This window comes from Chlorocebus sabaeus, chromosome 20, assembly GCF_047675955.1.
Source record: "Chlorocebus sabaeus isolate Y175 chromosome 20, mChlSab1.0.hap1, whole genome shotgun sequence".
Classification (NCBI taxonomy): domain Eukaryota; kingdom Metazoa; phylum Chordata; class Mammalia; order Primates; family Cercopithecidae; genus Chlorocebus; species Chlorocebus sabaeus.
Window position 1 is genome coordinate 123433474 of NC_132923.1, and position 18543 is coordinate 123452016.

The following is an 18543-nucleotide window of genomic DNA, read 5'->3' on the forward strand; positions in this document are numbered from 1 at the left end:
GGGGAAACAGCTTATGGGTTTCTCTCACAGCGATTGATCTGTGAGAAAAGTTTCAAGGCTATCAATACAAGTAAAATTCTATCTAAAATCCACTGAATACAATAAGAATCCATGAGTCCAGCCTGATGTGAATGAATGCAGGAATGACCAAGTAAATAAAAAGGAAAGCTCTTCCTTAAAGGAGATCCCAACTGATCAGTAAAAAAGAAATGTTGGAATTAGAAAATCGTCATTTGGCAATCATCACAGTAACGATTAACTCAGGCAAGAATCATAAATGGATGCTAAAAGTAGGTAAAAGTTTGAGAAGTAACAAAATACATAGCCTCAGAATATCTCCCCATAAAATATTTATTTATTACAAAAGAAAAAAACAACACTTTTGTAATAAGACATATCAACATCATATGTCTCCTGATATAATGCACAGAAAACAGAGCATCACTTCTGGTAGATTTCTGCCCAAAATGCATACATCGAATCTAATCATGATGAAACGTAAGAGAAGCTCAAACTTTGGGACATTCTACAAAATAACCAACCAGTTCTCAAAACTGAAAGGTTGTAAAAAAACAAAGACTAAGGTACCAGCCAAACACATGAGACATGACAATCCAATGTGAAAACGTTTTCTTTTCCTACAAAGAGATGACTGGAACAATTGACAGAATTTGAGTCAGGTGTACATATTACCTAATAAAACAATGTGTTGCTGTTAGCTTCCTGATTTGGATCTTTGCACAATGGTTATCTAAGAGAGTGATCCTGCTTTTTGTTTTTTTTTTTTATTTATTTATTTTTGCAGGGAGGGAAATTCCATCTACAGTTTAGAAACAAAATAGTTCCTCACTTCAACATACCTTCTAGTCTAGATAAAGCCCCTAAAAGTAAATATTACTTGGTTTAATTCACTGCAGAACTCTGTTTCTATAGTCCAAATTTTAAAATATTCTAAATTATTTAAAAGAAAAGGCAGCTGTTTCCTTGGCTCTCCCCCACCCCTAAGAAGGCTAAAATCTGCCTTTTTCTTACTTTTGAACCAATACATGATTTCCCTTCTTGAATCAGTTAAATCTAACCAAAAAACTTACTTTAATATATAAGATATTAATGAGTTAAAACAGCCATCACAAACACCTTTTGGCATTCTGATGAGCTAATCTGTTGAAACAGCAGGCTTATGTTAAAGTAAACTGTTTCTAGATTATATAAATTCCAAATGTACAGTTTCTCTATTTTTTGTTATAAGTCACATAGTTAAGAAATGGTACTGTCAACTAATACTTGAAATGACTAGAGTTCTCAGAAATATGTAAAGTCTTAAAACCAAAGCAAAAAAGAATATGGGAAGGAGTGAAAACAAACGCACTCCCCGTTAATTCCCCACTGAAATGACATAACCAGAGAACTGGCTAGAAGATACCACCGGACATTTTCAAGATACCTCTAAGAATAAGAACTTAAGTTTCCCTGTTCACTCCACTGCAGTTGTCAGTGAAGTGATAACTGAACTAGCAACTTGGTGAGGGCGCTCATAAACTCTACTTGGGAGGGCACTCATGTCCTAAGATATTCTTGTTGCTGCAAAACACACAAAGTAAAAACACACCAGAATCTGTATCACAAATCAAATATAAAATTTCTAGCACTGGTGAAGTGTTAGATCAAGAGGAACATATTTGTTAGCTGCTAAACAGCCTTCAAAATTATTAGCGGGCATAGTGGCTCATGGCTGCAATTCCAGAACTTTGGGAGGCCACGGTGGGCAAACTGCTTGAGCACAGGAGTTTGAGACCAGCCTGGGCAACGTGGCGAAACTCTGTCTCTACTAAAAATACAAAAACTAGCCAGGCATGGTGGTGTGTGCCTGCAGTCACAGCGATTCGGGAAGCTGAAGTGGGAGATCACTTGAGCTTGGGAGGCGGACGCTGCGTAAGCCAAGATTGTGTCACTGCACTCCAGCCTAGGAGACAGAGTGAGACCCTATCTTAAAAATAAATAAATAAATAAATAAAAATAAACAAACAAGTAGTAGAAAACAAAACACCACAAAAATTATTAGTAACTTGAAATGGTTATATTACGGAGCTATATATGCTTCGCAACTTTATATTAAAACAGCTACACCAATAGACCCTATGAAGAGGAAAATAATAATTTTTTTTTAAACCAAGGCTTGTTTTCTTCCATACTATATTGTGTTTTTTTCTTCTTCTGTACAGGTTAGCATTTTTAAGTCAAATTCAGAAGAAAAGAAAAATTAATCCCTTCAACAATGGAAATATAAATCCACATTAAAAAAATAAAGTCAAAAGACCAAACAACCTCTTTTTAAATATATTTTGATATTAAAGAAAAAATTAACAACAACAAAGATTTTAAACTCTTCCCACTTTCTCTTTGGGTTCAGACAGGTATAAAACCAAGAATCTGCTCTATATTCTCTTGTTTAAACATCAGCATACATAAATAAACTTGAAAGTTTACCAAACAAATTGGGAAGAAGCAAGGGTTCTAATATTCCTTATACTGGATAAGGAATAATAGAAAAATGTGTCAGAAATATTAGAAAATTAGAGAAGTATTCCAGAATCACTCGAAAACACAAAGTGCATCCAGTCATACCCACCTACAATCAGTCCCCAGCTCGGTCTTTTAAAAAGTCATCAGTCAGCTCTCGGCCTCAACTCTCCAATGGGTGAACAGCACTTAAGCCTAAAACTCACCCATAGCCGGGCGTGGTGGCTCATGCCTGTAATCCCAGCACTTTGGGAGGCCGAGGCGGGCGGATCACCTGAGGTCGGGAGTTCCAGACCAGCCTGACCAACATGGAGAAACCCTGTCTCTACTAAAAAAGTACAAAATTAGCCGGGCATGGTGGTGCATGCCTGTAATCCCAGCTACTTGGGAGGCTGAGGCAGGAGAATCGCTTGAGCTGAGGAAGCGGAGGTTGCTGGGAGCTGAGATCGCGCCATTGGACTCCAGCCTGGGCAACAAGAGTGAAACTCTGTCTCAAAAAAAAAAAAAAAAAAAACTCACCCATCCCTGTGGACCTCACCAGCCTCATCTCCTAAGATTCCTCTCCTCCTCCCTCCAGCCACATGGGCTTTTGTTCTATTCCTTTAAAATCAAAAACAAAAGCGGTGGCTCACGCCTGTAGTCCCAGCACTTTGGGAGGCCAAGGTGGGCAGATCACGAGGTCAGGAGTTGGAGACCAGCCTGACCAATACGGTGAAACTCCGTCTCTACTGAAAATACAAAAATTAGCTGGGTGTGGTGGCACACGCCCATAGTCCCACCTACTCAGGAGGCTGGGGCAGAAGAATCGCTTGAACTCAGGAGGCGGAGGTTGCAATGAGCTGAGATTGCGCCATTGCACTCCAGCCTGGGCAACAGAGCACGACTACATCTCAAAAAAAAAAAAAAACCATTAGCTTATACTTATTCCAAAGCCTTTGCTCCTACCACTCCTCTTCCTGGATTGCTCTTCCAGCAGACCTTTGCGTAGCCAGATCCTTCCTATCCAAGGAGTGGGGTTCGAACGTCTTTCCTCAGGAAGGCCTTCCCTGACTCACTGGAGACAAAGCAGCCCTCTCCTACCTAGCTAGTCTCTTATCACATTTTACTGTCTTAACACACTAATCGCTACCGGAAATTACTTTCTTATTTACTTACTATCTGCCTCTTCCCCTGTAACACGGAACATCCACCAGACCAGAAACCTTGTCTGTCCTGTTCACTACCATAGGAGAGAACTCGGTACACAGCAGACTCTCAATAAATATTCACCAAACTAACGAACAGAGGAATGAATAGATAGCAGACTTAACAGCTAACTTTCAGGAATTTTAAATCGTTTTTAATCATATTACAAACAAAACCAGTGCTGAGATTTCCCAATTATCTGGGTGTAATAATAAGCTGAGAAGATACAGAGCCCACAGAGCATCACATGTAATTTCTTTACAAAACCTAACCCACGGAACACTTAATCTAGAAGACTAGAGTTAAGATAATCATTAGTAAAAAATCTGAGAGGCTTTGTACATACTTGAGCAAATATCAAAGATCAAGACTGGGGGAGGTCTTCAAAAATCAGAACTATGTTATTTCGGACAAAGGTAAAAATAATAGTACTAGTGTAGCTAGTTAACACTTGAGGACTTACACTGAACCAAGAATTGTTCACAGAACCTTATATATATATTTGCTTGTTTAACCTTCACAACAAACTATGAAGCAGTTTTATTATTACCTCCATTTTATGGATGAGAAAACTAAGACACAGAGAGATCCTTCGCATGGTCACATATCTAGAAGCCAAAATTTGCTCACAAGACAGTCTGCTCCAGAGTCCCCACTCCTGACCGTGACACCATACCACCTTGTGAAAAATAACAGCAATCATTTATTAGCACTTACTAGGTGCTGGAGCTCTATCTGTATTCACCCATGCAATCATCACAACAACCCTATGAGGTCAATACCATAATTACAGGTATCTTACAATGAGGGAATTGAGGCACAAAGACGGACTTAGCTAAGGTTACAAAGCTAGTCAGGTCACACCTTCTTGCCTTGGGTCACAGCAAGTCAAGATCTAAAACAGGCAGTCTGGCCTCAGAGTTCACTCTCCCAACCACTATTCTATCTTGCTTCTCAGTGTTTCTGTGAATTTGCATCAGAGATGAACACATTTTAACTTGAAGTATAATGAAGGAATTGCAGTGTCCTAATACCTACATGAGCTTGCATGCCTTCAAAACTTCCTTCCTGCCGGGTATGGTGGCTCAAGCCTGTAATCCCAGCACTTTGGGAGGCCAAGGCGGATGGATCACGAGGTCAGGAGATTGAGACTATCCTGGCTAACATGGTGAAACCCCATCTCTACTAAAAATACAAAAAATTAGCCAGGCATGGTGGCGGGCGCCTGTAGTCCCAGCTACTTGGGAGGCTGAGGCAGGGGAATGGCGTGAACCCAGGAGGTAGAGCTTGTAGTGAGCCAAGATCATGCCACTGCACTCCAGCCTGGGTGACACAGCGACACTTGTGTCAAAAAAAAAAAAAAAATCTTCCTTCCTATTACCTTGTTGTCTCATATTCATCCCCTAGTGAGTATTTCATCTCCACTAAGATTCTACCTCATTGATTCAACCATATGTATTTCTCACTTTAAATACTTTTGAGAAACAGAATGCATTCTTGAATCCAACTTCAAACTCCAATATAAGAAAATTGTAGAGTAATACCTACTAGAAAAGCATGCTACTACGATCTAGCAGAATAAAAACTGAAAACAGGTTTTTAAAGTCCTAAATAAGAAAGTGTAACAAAAAATCTGCCGGGATTGGACACAAGGACCTGGGTATAAACGTGGTAAAAGTCAGTCTAGTTGGCTAACAATGTCAGGAAAGATGCAGCAAAATTAAACAGCTACAGGTTAACTAAACTTCCAGAAGGCCTACTGCCACTACACTAACAAAACACAGCACACTGCAAAGCTGGCCACGATTTGAAATATGTGCTCATCAAAAGTGTTCAACTCCATGGAGATCATTTTTCTCGTAGACTATTCTCCAACGTATGACATTTTTAATGAAAGTGAATAAAGAGAAATTTGCCTTATAGCAATTTTGCCTATCTAATGCAAAAAGCAACAACCATCCATCTTAACAGGCTTGAAATTTTGCCTTAGAATATCTCCATGTATAATGTGAGGATCTGTCTTTTTTTTTTTGAGACGGAGTCTTGCTCTGTCGCCCAGGCTAAACTGCAATGGCATGATCTCGGCTCACTGCAACCTCTGCCTCCCAGGTTCACGCCCTTCTCCTGCCTCAGCCTCCCGAGAAGCTGGACTACAGGCACCCGCCACCATGCCCGGCTTATTTTTTGTTTTTAGTAGAGATGGGGTTTCACTGTATTAGCCAGGATGGTCTTGATCTCCTGACCTCATAATCTGCCCACGTGGGCCTCCCAAAAGTGCTGGGATTACAGGCGTGAGCCACCAAGTCTGGCCGGATTTGTCTTCTTAAAGAATGTGACCCATGAAAATGAGGGAGACATGGCCTTTGCTCCACGAAGAAATGCAGCAACACTCCACGCTTCCTCACATTCATGTCCCTGAATGTGCTCTATAACCTCATTACCAATCCTAAAACATGACTTTCTTCTTTTCAACAGGTAATATCTCCAAGGAAAAATTTGGCAGAAGGAAGAAACATGTTCTGTTCAATTTCTATTCTCAGTAAAATTTAGGGAAAAGAAAAGCTAATCCAAGGCTACATTAATATCAAAGACTAACAATGTGTATTCAGTTAACACAGACCCACCATACCTACTGATAGTTTCTTACAGTTGGATAAATCTGCCAGACAGTTCCCAATGCCTCTGTGTCATCAGAGGAGGGAAGCAGCTGCCACATGCTTAACTCATCAGTATCTTTAAAGATGCACTGTGTAATTACTTAACACGATCTTCATGCTTTAGCTCCCTGACACACACGGCAACCATATATTAAAACACAGAATCTTGAGAGTGTGGATGAAGCACTTCCAAATATAATCCTTTCCAGGCCTGCAAAATTATTGTCAGTCACAACTAAGGACAGCATTAGAAAAACATAAGCAGGCCCAGGCATTGTGGCTTGTGCCGGTAATCCCAGCACTTTGGGAGGCTAAGGCAGGTAGATCGCTGAGCCCAGCAGTTTGAGACCAGCCTGGATAACATAGCAAAGCTCTGTCTTTACAAAAAATTCAAAACTTCGCCAGGTGTGGTGGCATGTGCCCATAGTCCTGGCTACTCAGGAGGTTGAAGTCCGAGGATCACCCAAGCCTGGGGAGGCTTAGGCTGCAGTGAGCTGTGATGGAGCCCCTGCACTCCAGCCTGGGCAACAGAATGAGACCATCTCAAAAAAAAAAAAAAAGGAAAACATAAGCAGTGTAACTAACAGTAAATTAATTCTAACACTGTTACCTTTAAAGTTTTATAGTAAATGGCTCTGTTGATTTCCAGTGGGAATAAATTTTGCTCTTCTCCTGAGCAAGCCCAATTCACATATCGCAGCCAGTTTCCCTTCTCTGGATCAGTGGCATCAATGCACATCCATCCCAAATTTGGGTAATATACCTTGAAAATGGAGAAAAATAAAAAACTTTTGTTAAAATAGGAGTATTTTTAAAATGTTTCAATTTTTAACTTTTAAGGATAATTCTTTTTCATTATATGCAAGTACTCTATATAAAGCATTTCATAAAAACAAAACAAGCGACAGAGAAAAGACAAATTCAAGGTGAAAACTGGAATTCAAAAGTGTAATTCTCACTATTTTTCTACTTAGGCTTGTTTCCACCCCCCCGCCCACACACACACACTCTTAAAGAGCTACAGTTAACATACTTGGTATCTCCAAATGCTTTACAAATATGTACACAGAGACAAATGACAACTATGCTCCGTAAAGTGTGACTTAGAAAGGAAAATAGCTTGCAGTGGTGTTCAGCAGCACAAAGATCCCAAGCTTTCTGGGTTGTTCCGCTAATCGAGTATGGCACCTGGCCCTGCCAGGCTATACAATTCAGCAGGTCCCTTTCTGGCAGGGTTGACAGGGACTTCAGGAGTGAATAAGCATTGTGAACCAGGCACATGGGTGACAGGATATGATGCTTCTGCAAACTCAGCTGACCCTTAAAATAGACTCCATCCAAAGCATCTGCAAGGACGAAGGGGCAATGGAACAGACTCTGGGAAATATCAGTGGCCTTCAAAAAGAAAAGGACCAAAACTTCAACCCCTTTCAGGAGTCAAATCAAATCTCCTCTTGCAAGAAGCCTTCCCTTCTCACCCACACCAATTCCTCCCACAGATGCTTCCAGCACTTATTTATCATCCTTCATTTTAAAAGAACATCTATTTGGCAACTATTTTTAACTTTAATTTTGTGTATACATGCATATATATATATATACACATTTTCCCAAAACCAGTCTACAAAACACTCAAGTAGGCACTGAAACAGAACTGCAGAATCAACTGGCTGACAGACGTGCTGGGCAAAAGAAATGAGTCTTTTACTTTATTTTTAGGAAGAAAGGATATAATCTAGATGTTTCCATTTTTTCCTCATTATTCCCATCATTCATGCCTTCGTCCCTCCCCTCCCCACATTAATCACCTCTCTTCACTGCACCTTTCCTTCTGGAACAAAGCTCCCACTCTGCCCACTGATAGTGAGGATGCTGCTCTTCTGGGCATGCCTGGGTGTCTAGGCCTGTGATTGCCAAGCAGCAGCATCCACCTTACCGGGCCCTAACACTGCCTTCTTCTTTTGGAAAGTCAAACATCAAGCATAATGCTACATGCCTGACATATTATCTCATTTAACCCTATGTAGCAGGCTTATTAGCTCTCCTTTCAACATGTGAAAATTGAGGCTCAAAAGTTAAATAACTTTCCCAAAGTCACCTGTTTAATTGTCATAAAGAAGGGCTTCAACTCAGATCTGCTTGTCTTCTATTTATCACTGCCTTCCTTGACCATCCTGGTTAACTGAACTACCAACATCTAATGAGCATCTACTGTGTAACAGGTACCATGCTACAAGGTGCACTGTAGTTACTTTAATCACCATAGGCACCAAGGAGAGTATCTGTACACAGTTACTTACACAGACATTATTCCCCCATCTGCAATATCAGCTGCCCCTGGGCTCAGGGATAGTAAGTTTCACTTTAATTTACTGCAGTGATGACAGAGTCCCACTCACTCCCCACCCCGAATAGTGGCACAGCTACCAAGACTGATGAGACTGCAGAGACAAACACAGAGAGAGTTGCCAAGAAAACCACACGGTTCACAAGGTAGCTGGAGTCTATCTACCTGCCTCAGGATAAAAATACAGGTTGTGCCAGAACTTCCTGGCTCTCAGGTCAATACAGCCATATGCAAAAAGCGAAGTGTTACAGTTGAGTAAATTTTTTATTCATACGTAACTCATTTTGTTTCAAAGGAGACTAAGGCATCTTCTAAGTCATACTGACTGATGTACAAAAAGGGAATAGTTGCTTTTGTAGAAAAAGATGACACTTCAATTTTTAGAAATAGGTCAAGAAGTAATTCACAAACGAATACATGTAGCCAAAACCTCGTAATAGTAAACTCAGTTAATAAAAAATAACTTGAAAGTTAAAACAGTTTTAACCGGCCGGGTGCGGTGGCTCAAGCCTGTAATCCCAGCACTTTGGGAGGCCGAGACGGGCGGATCACGAGGTCAGAAGATCGAGACCATCCTGGCTAACACAGTGAAACCCCGTATCTACTAAAACTACAAAAAAACTAGCCGGGCGAGGTGGCGGGCGCCTGTAGTCCCAGCTACTCGGGAGGCTGAGGCAGGAGAATGGCATGAACCCGGGAGGCGGAGCTTGCAGTGAGCTGAGATCCGGCCACTGCACTCCAGCCTGGGCGACAGAGCGAGACTCCGTCTCAAAAAAAAAAAAAAAACAGTTTTAACCTTTTAAATGGGCACACAAAAAAAATTTTTCTTAAAGATAGGAAAGGGTGTGAAAAAAAATAGATATTCCCCCAAACACTGCTGATCAGAAAACACATTGATTTTGGAAAGAATTTAGCAGTACCTGACCAAAAAAAAAATCTTTAAAATATACACACACTAACCAGCACATACACTTGTAGGAATTCATTCTAATGAGATCATTGGACAACTGTACCCAGATGTATATACAAAAATGTTCACAGCAGTGTGGTTTACTGTAAATTGCTTCTAATTCATGGCTAAATGGAAAACAATATGGAATTAACTCAGTAAATTATGGTCCGTCCATATAGCTGAAACCTAAGACACTAAAAAGTACTGTGGTACAAATGATTAATTAGATTATATGGCAAGATTTATTTCCTATTAGATATACCGATATACTTGAAAACTTTTTCCAATAAACATGCATTATTTCTGTAATTAGAAGAGAGCAAAGATAACCAGATGTTGTGGAAATACATTTATCAGCATAAAGGCATTCACAATACATTTGATTGAATAAAGCATTTATAGGCCAGGCACGGTGGCTCATGCCTTTAATCCCAGCACTTTGGGAGGCCGAAACGGGTGGATCATGAGGTCAGGAGATCGAGACCATCCTGGCTAACACGGCGAAACCCCATCTCTACTAAAAATACAAAAAAATTAGCCAGGTGTGGTGGCAGGCACCTGTAGTCCCAGCTACTTGGGAGACTGAGGCAGGAGAATGGCGTGAACCCGGGGGGTGGAGCTTGCAGTGAACCGAGATCGCGCCACTGCACTCCAGCCTGGGCAACAGAGTGAAACTCTGTCTCAAAAAAAAAAAAATAAATAAATAATAAATAAAAAAGCATTTATAAAAAGTATTTTAAAGTATGTCATTTTTGTTTTAAGTATATGAACACATGAATATGAAAAGAAAAATAATCTGAAACTAAATACATTAAAATGTCAGCAATAGTTTTCTCTGAGAAGGGGAATAATCCATAATTTTTATTTTCTTTAATTTTCTATCTTTCCCCCACTGATTTGGTATATTCTACATGGTAAAAATGGGAGGAAGGTGGGAAAAGCAAGTTAGTCTTCTGAATGAAAACCTAAGTTTGAATGAAGGTAGCCAAGGTCTGCTGAATGCTAAGCTAAAATCCTCATCTTCCTCTTCCTCCACAGATATTTCTAAAAATCTTATAGCTTTCACATTTTTATTGAGAGTTCAACTTAATGTTTAAGAAACTGAGATTAAAATGTGTTTTCATACAATTCCCATCTTACTTGGTCAAACCTTTGTTTCCAATCAAATTAATTTCAGTGATTGACACACCGACCCTATCTCCAAAATGTGACATAATTTTGCTTCCTCTAACTATCAATGAATAACTAATTTCCAGATCTTTATAAGGGCCAACAAATATTCAACTGACTTGATCCCAGAGAAATACTACCTTATAATCAATTATCTTTTTATTGATTTAGTCTATAAAACAGTCCTTTTTAAAAAGGCAAAGGTATCTAATTATGTACCATGAAAAATGAATTTTGACAAGTTAACTAACTTTCCTTTTTTTTTTTTGAGACGGAGTCTTGCTCTGTCGCCCGGGTTGGAGTGCAGTGGCCAGATCTCAGCTCACTGCAAGCTCCGCCTCCCAGGTTTACGCCATTCCCCTGCCTCAGCCTCCTGTGTAGGTCAGACTACAGGCGCCCGCCACCTCGCCCAGCTAGTTTTTTGTATTTTTTAGTAGAGACGGGGTTTGACTGTGTTAGCCAGGATGGTCTCTATCTCCTGACCTCGTGATCCGCCCGTCTCGGCCTCCCAAAGTGCTGGGATTACAGGCTTGAGCCACCGCGCCCAGCCAAGTTAACTAACTTTCAAATTCAAACTCCCTACTTCGAAAGAACGAAGAAAGAGAAGGACCACTGAACCAAGCAGTGGGCTAGATGACTTACATGTTATTTAACTTTTAAGAATTTATAAAATAGGCCTGGCATGTTGCCTATAATCCCAGCACTTTGGGAGGCCGAGGCGGGTGGATCACCTGAGGTCAAGAGTTCGAGACCAGCCTGGCCAATATGGTGAAATCCTGTCTCTACTAAAAATATAAAAAATTAGCTGGGCGTGGTGACAGGCACCTGTGATCCCAGCTACGCAGGAGGCTGATGCAGGACAACAGCTTGAACCTAGGAGGCGGGGGCTGCAGTGAGCTGAGATCGCCCCATTGCACTACAGCCTGGGCAACAAGAGCAAAAACTCCGTCTCAAAAAAAAAAAAAAAAAAGAATTTATAAAATAACTATGAAATATCACTAAGCTCCTTTATAAGTAAACAAACTTATGGAAGGTTGGTAACTTCAACAGGACAATTAAGTCACTAAAAATCACAGCCAGGATTCAAACCTGATCCCCTCATTTCTTCCTATGCCAAAATAAAACAGATATGCAGACAGGCAAGGAGTTCTCAGCTTGCCTTTCTATTTTCCCTCTTTCCAGACCCTTCTTTCCATCCCTAACCTCCCACAAGTTGGTCAGGCCCTACCTCCTTTCTGCCTCTACCACCTAACAGAGACTGAGTAGTAATTCTTGTCAAGCAGAAAGTAATTTTCATACCACCCAATTTCCATTCAATTTAATCCAATTATAAAATAGCTATAAAATAATCTAAATTCAAATTTTAGTACATGTGCCAATTTAAATACACATTCAAAATTAAATATTTTATGCTATATAGAGAAAGGTTTGCAAAGAACAAACCAAATTATTAGTTACCTCAGGGGATAGGAGTGAGGGTTATAACTTATAGCCTTCCTTATCATCTACCTATTACATGTATTAATTCAAATTTATAAATTAAAAAAAAATTCTGATTCAACTATTGCAAACATACCATCATTGGAATCCTCAACTGTTCACCTATAAGCACCTCACTCAATCAAAACTTACAGTAACCAACTTTTTTTGATAGAAACCACTCAGGAATTAGGACAAGGCAATGAAGAAACCTCCTCATACTATAGCAACTCCGATGTTGAGAGAAAATTTATCTTCACTCAAACCAGCTCTCCAAAGTTAGAGTCTACAGCAATAAAACCATTTCTGCTGGCTGTTCTCTGGATTTCCCTTCCACTGCACGTAACCTGGGGCTCTAACACACGGAGACAGAATCTCTCTTGGACACCTGAGCTCCCATTTCAGTGGGCCTTTGTCCACACCTCCTGAGGCTCCTTTTCACATTTTCATTTTTCTGGGGATCTAGCTTGTTGAATTTCCAATGTTATAATCTACACCCTGCTTTGCACTTCCCCTGTCTGTTCCCAAAAGATAGGCAGGAGGTTCACATTTAACCTCCAATGAGTTCCCGTCGGTAAACCTTGACTCGGAGAACTTTTGGATGTCAGTTCTGGCATCTACACCCTTTCCCATTATTATTCTCATTTTCTTGGTTCAAAATACAGCCCATATCCTCTAACATTAGGGGGAAAAAGCGATTCTAGGCAATAATTAAGAGATTACTGAATTGGTAATCTTTTTTTATTTCAACTCATATTTGTTAATGAGGAAAATATCTATAGCATCTATTTTTAAAAATCATTGATATGCAATAATTGTACTTATGGAGTACATGTGTTATTTTGATACATGCATAGCATGTGTAATAATCAAATTAGGGTATTTAAGGATATTCATCACCTCAAACATTTAATGGGTACAAACATCCAGGTAGATAGAAGGAATAAGGTCTACTTGGTTATATTTTTAAAAGAACTCTACAAAAAAATAAATCATCATCATCCAATCCAAGTGTTTTTCTGTGGTGTTCAGGTTCAACTAACATTAACTGAGCCAGAGATGTCTATATCAACTAATTTCATATACATTATCTAATTTGTAGTAAAACAGATCTGTTAGGAACTTACCCTCATTTAAAAGTAGGAATAAAGAAAAAAAAGATAATCTCACTTTGGTAAAAAAGTGTTTCAATGAAAGCCTTTTTTAAATAAAGGATTTTATTGACATTGCTACCTAGAAAATACTATACCTTCTTGGTATGTTCAAATTCCAGTTGTTTTTCAGTTACAGAATTAGACACCTGAAGGGTTTGCTGAAGATTGTAAAACTGACATCCTACAAAATTAACTTCCTGGTGACCACAGACAAAAATGGGTCTTCAGTATCAACTACTTCACTGCTCAGATGACTGTAGGAGATCTGAGACTTACTTTAAGAACTATTCCAATACATCATTGTATTCTAAAATGTTCTGAAAATTCTAGAATAAGGGAAATAAAAGAGAATCTAACAGGTGACAGCACATTTTATTTCAATAAGCACACTTGTCAGAGCACATTTCCCAATACACAAGTTACTTTTATAGAGATCCTAAAACACAAATTTAAAAAATAAATAGCTTGGCCTCTCAAGCCCTTGAAGCCGCACTAACAGAGCCTCTCTTTTAAAATTAGACTGACTAGATTTTATACTACAAGTAGACAAATGTTCTGGAAAATCTCCCGACAACAAAGGCACAATGAATGTTAACTGGTTCACAGTAGGCACCCAATGAACAGCCACTGGACAAATAATTTATTTTCACTCTTAAATCAGAAGTTCTATCTATGAACCACAGATGTTTAAGAATCCCATATAATCCTATAGGTAACATGCAAAATTTTGTGTACATATGTGCCTTTGTGTGTTTTCTGGGGAGATTCTCAAAAGGGTCCACAACACAAAAAAGTGTACGAGTCTCTGGGCTTTGCTAACAGGAAGAAGACTGAATAATCAACCGAGAAACGGGCTCCTGGCCTGATTCCAGGACTAATATTCTAAGAATATTATTTTTTAAAAGGCCTTTATTTTAAAAAGGCTTTCATTGAAACACTTTTTTACCAAAGTGAGATCTTTTTAAAATTTATTCCTACTTTTAAATGACAGTAAGTTCCTAATAGATTTGTTAGGAACTTCATGAAGGCACGTAGAACTCAGATTTCTCTCCTGTGGAAGATCTAGGTCACTTCTAGTATTCCTCTATTCCACAAATAAAAATTTCCGTGAGGTATTACCAGTAGTTTTTAACACCACAAAATTTTATGCCCAGCATGGTGTTGAAGAACTTAGGACAGTGCCTGGTACGTGCTAAAAGTTTAACAGGGGTTAAATGAATGAATAAACAAACTCTCAAAGAGAATTTTTTTTTTGCACCAGACCAAGCTGCCAATCTGAGTACAAGTTAACCTGTTCAAAAACATCACTTAATTCTCTGTACTTCAATGTCCTCAGCTGTCCTGCAGTTCCTGAGAGAAGAGGAATGTAATTGACTCATCTGTTTCTATGACAACCAGTTCTACAGCCATCCCACCTTTAATTACTTTGTTCAAAACCTATGCACTGCTATTAACCACTCAGCTTTTCAGCAAACCTGAAAGCAGACATCACCACATTCACTCCTACTGCTACTCTCCCCGACACATCAAGACCAAGGCTGAGCAAACTTTCTGTAAAGGGCCACACACAAATATCTGCAGTTTTGCAGGCCATTTGGTCTCCATCACCACTGCTCAACTCTGCAATTATGGGGCAAAAGAAGCCATACGTAATATTTAGATGAATGACCATAGCCGTGTTCCAAGAAAACGTTACTCATGAACTGAAATTTGAATTTCATATAATTTTCATATGTCACAAAACGTTTTTATTTTTCCAACCATTTAAAAATGTAAAAATCATTCCTAGCTCCAGCGCTGAAATAAACAGGTGGCAGGTTAGATGTCCTTAGTGATCCAAACCTTTTCCCACTGCTAAAAAGCAGCACTGAGAGCTGAAAAGTACTTTCTGAAAAAAGGTTCTGCAGAATCAGCTGGCTGACTTCTCTCTCTTCTTCTTGCTTGCAATTTTAACTTACAAATAATCTGAAATCAGAAGAACTGAGATAGCGAGGACTATAAAACTCGCCTGTTAATATTTAATCATAGCAGCGCTGACTGATAAAAAATGTTTACATATCTTTTAAAAATTACATTAAAGTCTTCTCATTATACAGAGACAATTTCTCTATCAATCTTAACTGACATGCAATTTTACTTTCTTCCCTCTATCCTCCTGACCTCAAAATTTGTTGCCTGAATGAATAAAATGCAAATATTAATAGAAGCAGTGACCACTGGTCTTCCTCTATAAAAACTGATATTTTTAACTATATAATATTAAAAAGATTAACAATACTGGATTTTAAAAGGCTGGCAAGAAACATATACCCCTGGTGGTTGTATAAATAATTAATAGTACAATCCTTCTGGAGGGAAAACGTTTGACAAAATTTATAAAAAGTTAAAATGTATATAACTTTTTGACAACATTTATATTTCTAGAAATTTAAGAAAACAGACAAGCCAACACATATTTATATACAGTGAGTTTTATACTTTGAAGAATTATTTATAATCATAAAAACATTAAAATAATTTAAACATCCAACATAAGGCTTGGTTAAATAAATCATGAATGGTATACAATGAAATTCTGGGTAGGCGTAGGAATAATGATGTAAATAAGCCAGGTACAGTGGCTCGCACCTGTAATCCCAGCACTTTGGAAGGCTGAGACGGGCAGATCGCTTGAGCCCATGAGCCCGTGAGTTCAAGACCAGCCTGGGCAATATGGTGAAACCCCATCTCTACCAAAAATACAAAAATTAGCTGAGCATAGTGGCACAGGCCTGTCCTAGCTACTCGGGAGGCTGAGGCAGGAAGACCACTTGAGCCCAGGAGGTAGAGGATGAGCTATGAACATGCCACTGCATTTCAGCCTGGGCAACAGAGCAAGACCCTGTCTCAAAAAAAAGAAAGGAAGGAAGGAAGGGAGGGAGGGAGGGAGGGAGGGAAAGAAACAATAACGTAAATAAGTAGTCCACATAGATATGTCCACAAGATACTGAAAGAAAAAAAAGCATTATAAACTGCATGTACTGTTTGATCTCAATTGTAAAAATTTCTACATACAGGTTGTAAATGTACCAGTGTATATGTGAGGCTGAAAACAGAGAAGCAGCGAAGCAAGGAGTTAAAAAGAACGTTCAGGAAGATGTTCACAGTGGTTGCGCCTGGATGGTAGGGATTTCAATGATTTTTATGTTCTTGTATATATTTTTCTGTATTGTTTCTATTATGTTGCAGTGAGCATGTATTAATTTTAAATTTTAAAAGACTTATTAGAACATATAACACAAAGAGTGACCGCTAATGTAAACTGTGGACTTTGGGTAATAACGATGTGTCAATGCAGGTTCATAGGCTGGCAAATGCCCCACTCTGCCGCAGGAGGTTGATAGTGGGGAAGGCAGTGCATGTGTGGGGACAGCGGGTATTTGGGAACTACCTGTACTGTTTGCTCAATTTTGCCGTGAACCTAAAACTGCACCAAAATAAAAACGAAGTGTATTTTAAAAAAAAAAAAAAAAAAAAAAAGCTTACTAAAATAATTCTTATCCAAGTAATTCTAAAGTTATGTTAATTAGAAGCAATTTGAGTCCCGTAAAAGTACATCTAAAAGGCTTTTATCAGAGGTGGTTTTAAAATATGGCAGATTCCTCGGCGCGGATGGGGAGAGTCAAGAGAACGAAAACACCAAGTCCTGAGCGCCAGCTAGCTGGTGGCTCCCTGCCAGAAACCCATCGAAGAACACGCTCTCCTTGTGAGAACCTATTTTGTGCATTCACCGTGAGGATACTCTACTGTTCCTCTCCTGTTATTTCTGATTTAACAGAATGTTTTCAGTGAAAGCTTAGAGAACTTAAGACTGGGTTAGATAATCAAGGGCTCAAGGAGAGCAATTTAACACTTTGTCTTAGATTAGCTTTAAGATGGAATTCTGGCTGGGGTCTAAGACCCTGCTGCTAAAAGATAAGATGGTCTTAGGGGATTTGATGGAAGAACAAATACCCAAGATGAGATTCTGATGATAAGCCATTCCTGTTACATTAATACAAGGCATTCTGATGCAGGTCTGAGGGTAAGAGCAGAGTTGGAATAAACTAATGGGAAACTACTAAGTCTTACCTCAATGTTCATTTTATTCTTTCTAAGAAATATTTACATTATAATTTATACTTCCTTTGCCATATACATACTTACACATGTATGTCACATCTATTGACTTTTATTTTAACAGAGCAAAAGGCTTACAGATTTCTATAGCAAATGTATACTTTGTAGTCAGAACTACTTGAATGATTTTTTTTTAATTGCAGGAAGACAAAAGCCACCCTTGATAAGAACTAGGATTCTTATCAAGGATTTGCAAACTCTAGTAGTACAGTATATAAGTATCTTACATTAACAATGGGATGTTAACTGGTTTATAGTGAAATTCTAATAAGTCATGGTTCCAAATTCTCAACAACTATCAAGTCATACTATGTATGAATCTCAATGCAAATGAAGCTTAATTTACAAAAAGGACTATTAATAAATGATACGATATGCCCAACAACATCAAGTTGTTACATGGGATAAAATAGGTACTACTAACTTAAGTTCAATACTGATGGCACTTGTTCAAGATTAGCGTTATAAACACAGCACCAGAGTAAGCAGTTTCTGGTTCCTTGACATTATTCTCACTAAACGTAGTGCTAAACCTGGTGAGCAAATTTGTTACTTTCCCTTGGGAAACATCTAAAATTTAAAATGCAGTTTATTTGGGAGAATAATTTTGTGTTCAAGACATTTTTAATCACGCAGGCATTATCTTAACATTTTTTGGCCGGGCAGCTTTTCTACAAACACAGAACTCTTACACCTCAAAAGTGGTGAAATAACAGAATGCAATGACTCTTGTGGTAAATCCTCATTTCCTAAGACACCCCCCTTTAAGAGTCAGAAGATACATTATAACAAATTCATAAGAAACAAAGAACTCAAAATTATTGGGAGAAACTGTCGGATTTTTTGAGTTGGGAAACAGCTTAGAGCATGAAGAAAAACAGCAGCGTACCTCAACCATACAAATGCCACAGAACTTCTTGA

The 18543-nt window shown here is 38.9% G+C and overlaps 1 protein-coding gene across 7 annotated transcripts in view; it reads right to left on the reverse strand.

The window, feature by feature from the left end:
* The window catches only part of PRDM2 (PR/SET domain 2), a 129371-nt gene that overhangs the window by 77508 nt on the left and 33320 nt on the right, over nucleotides 1–18543 (reverse strand). For 4 of the 7 annotated variants that reach the window (XM_073007824.1, XM_037985012.2, XM_037985013.2 and 1 more), the window contains 2 exons: nucleotides 6973–7125; nucleotides 4256–4384 (listed from right to left, as the gene is read on the reverse strand). In XM_073007824.1, coding sequence (XP_072863925.1) covers nucleotides 4256–4384; nucleotides 6973–7125 — 282 coding nt within the window. Of the gene's footprint in view, nucleotides 1–4255; nucleotides 4385–6972; nucleotides 7126–18543 lie in introns of those variants that run through there. The other 3 variants (XM_073007827.1, XM_007980475.3, XM_073007826.1) reach the window with 2 other exon arrangements.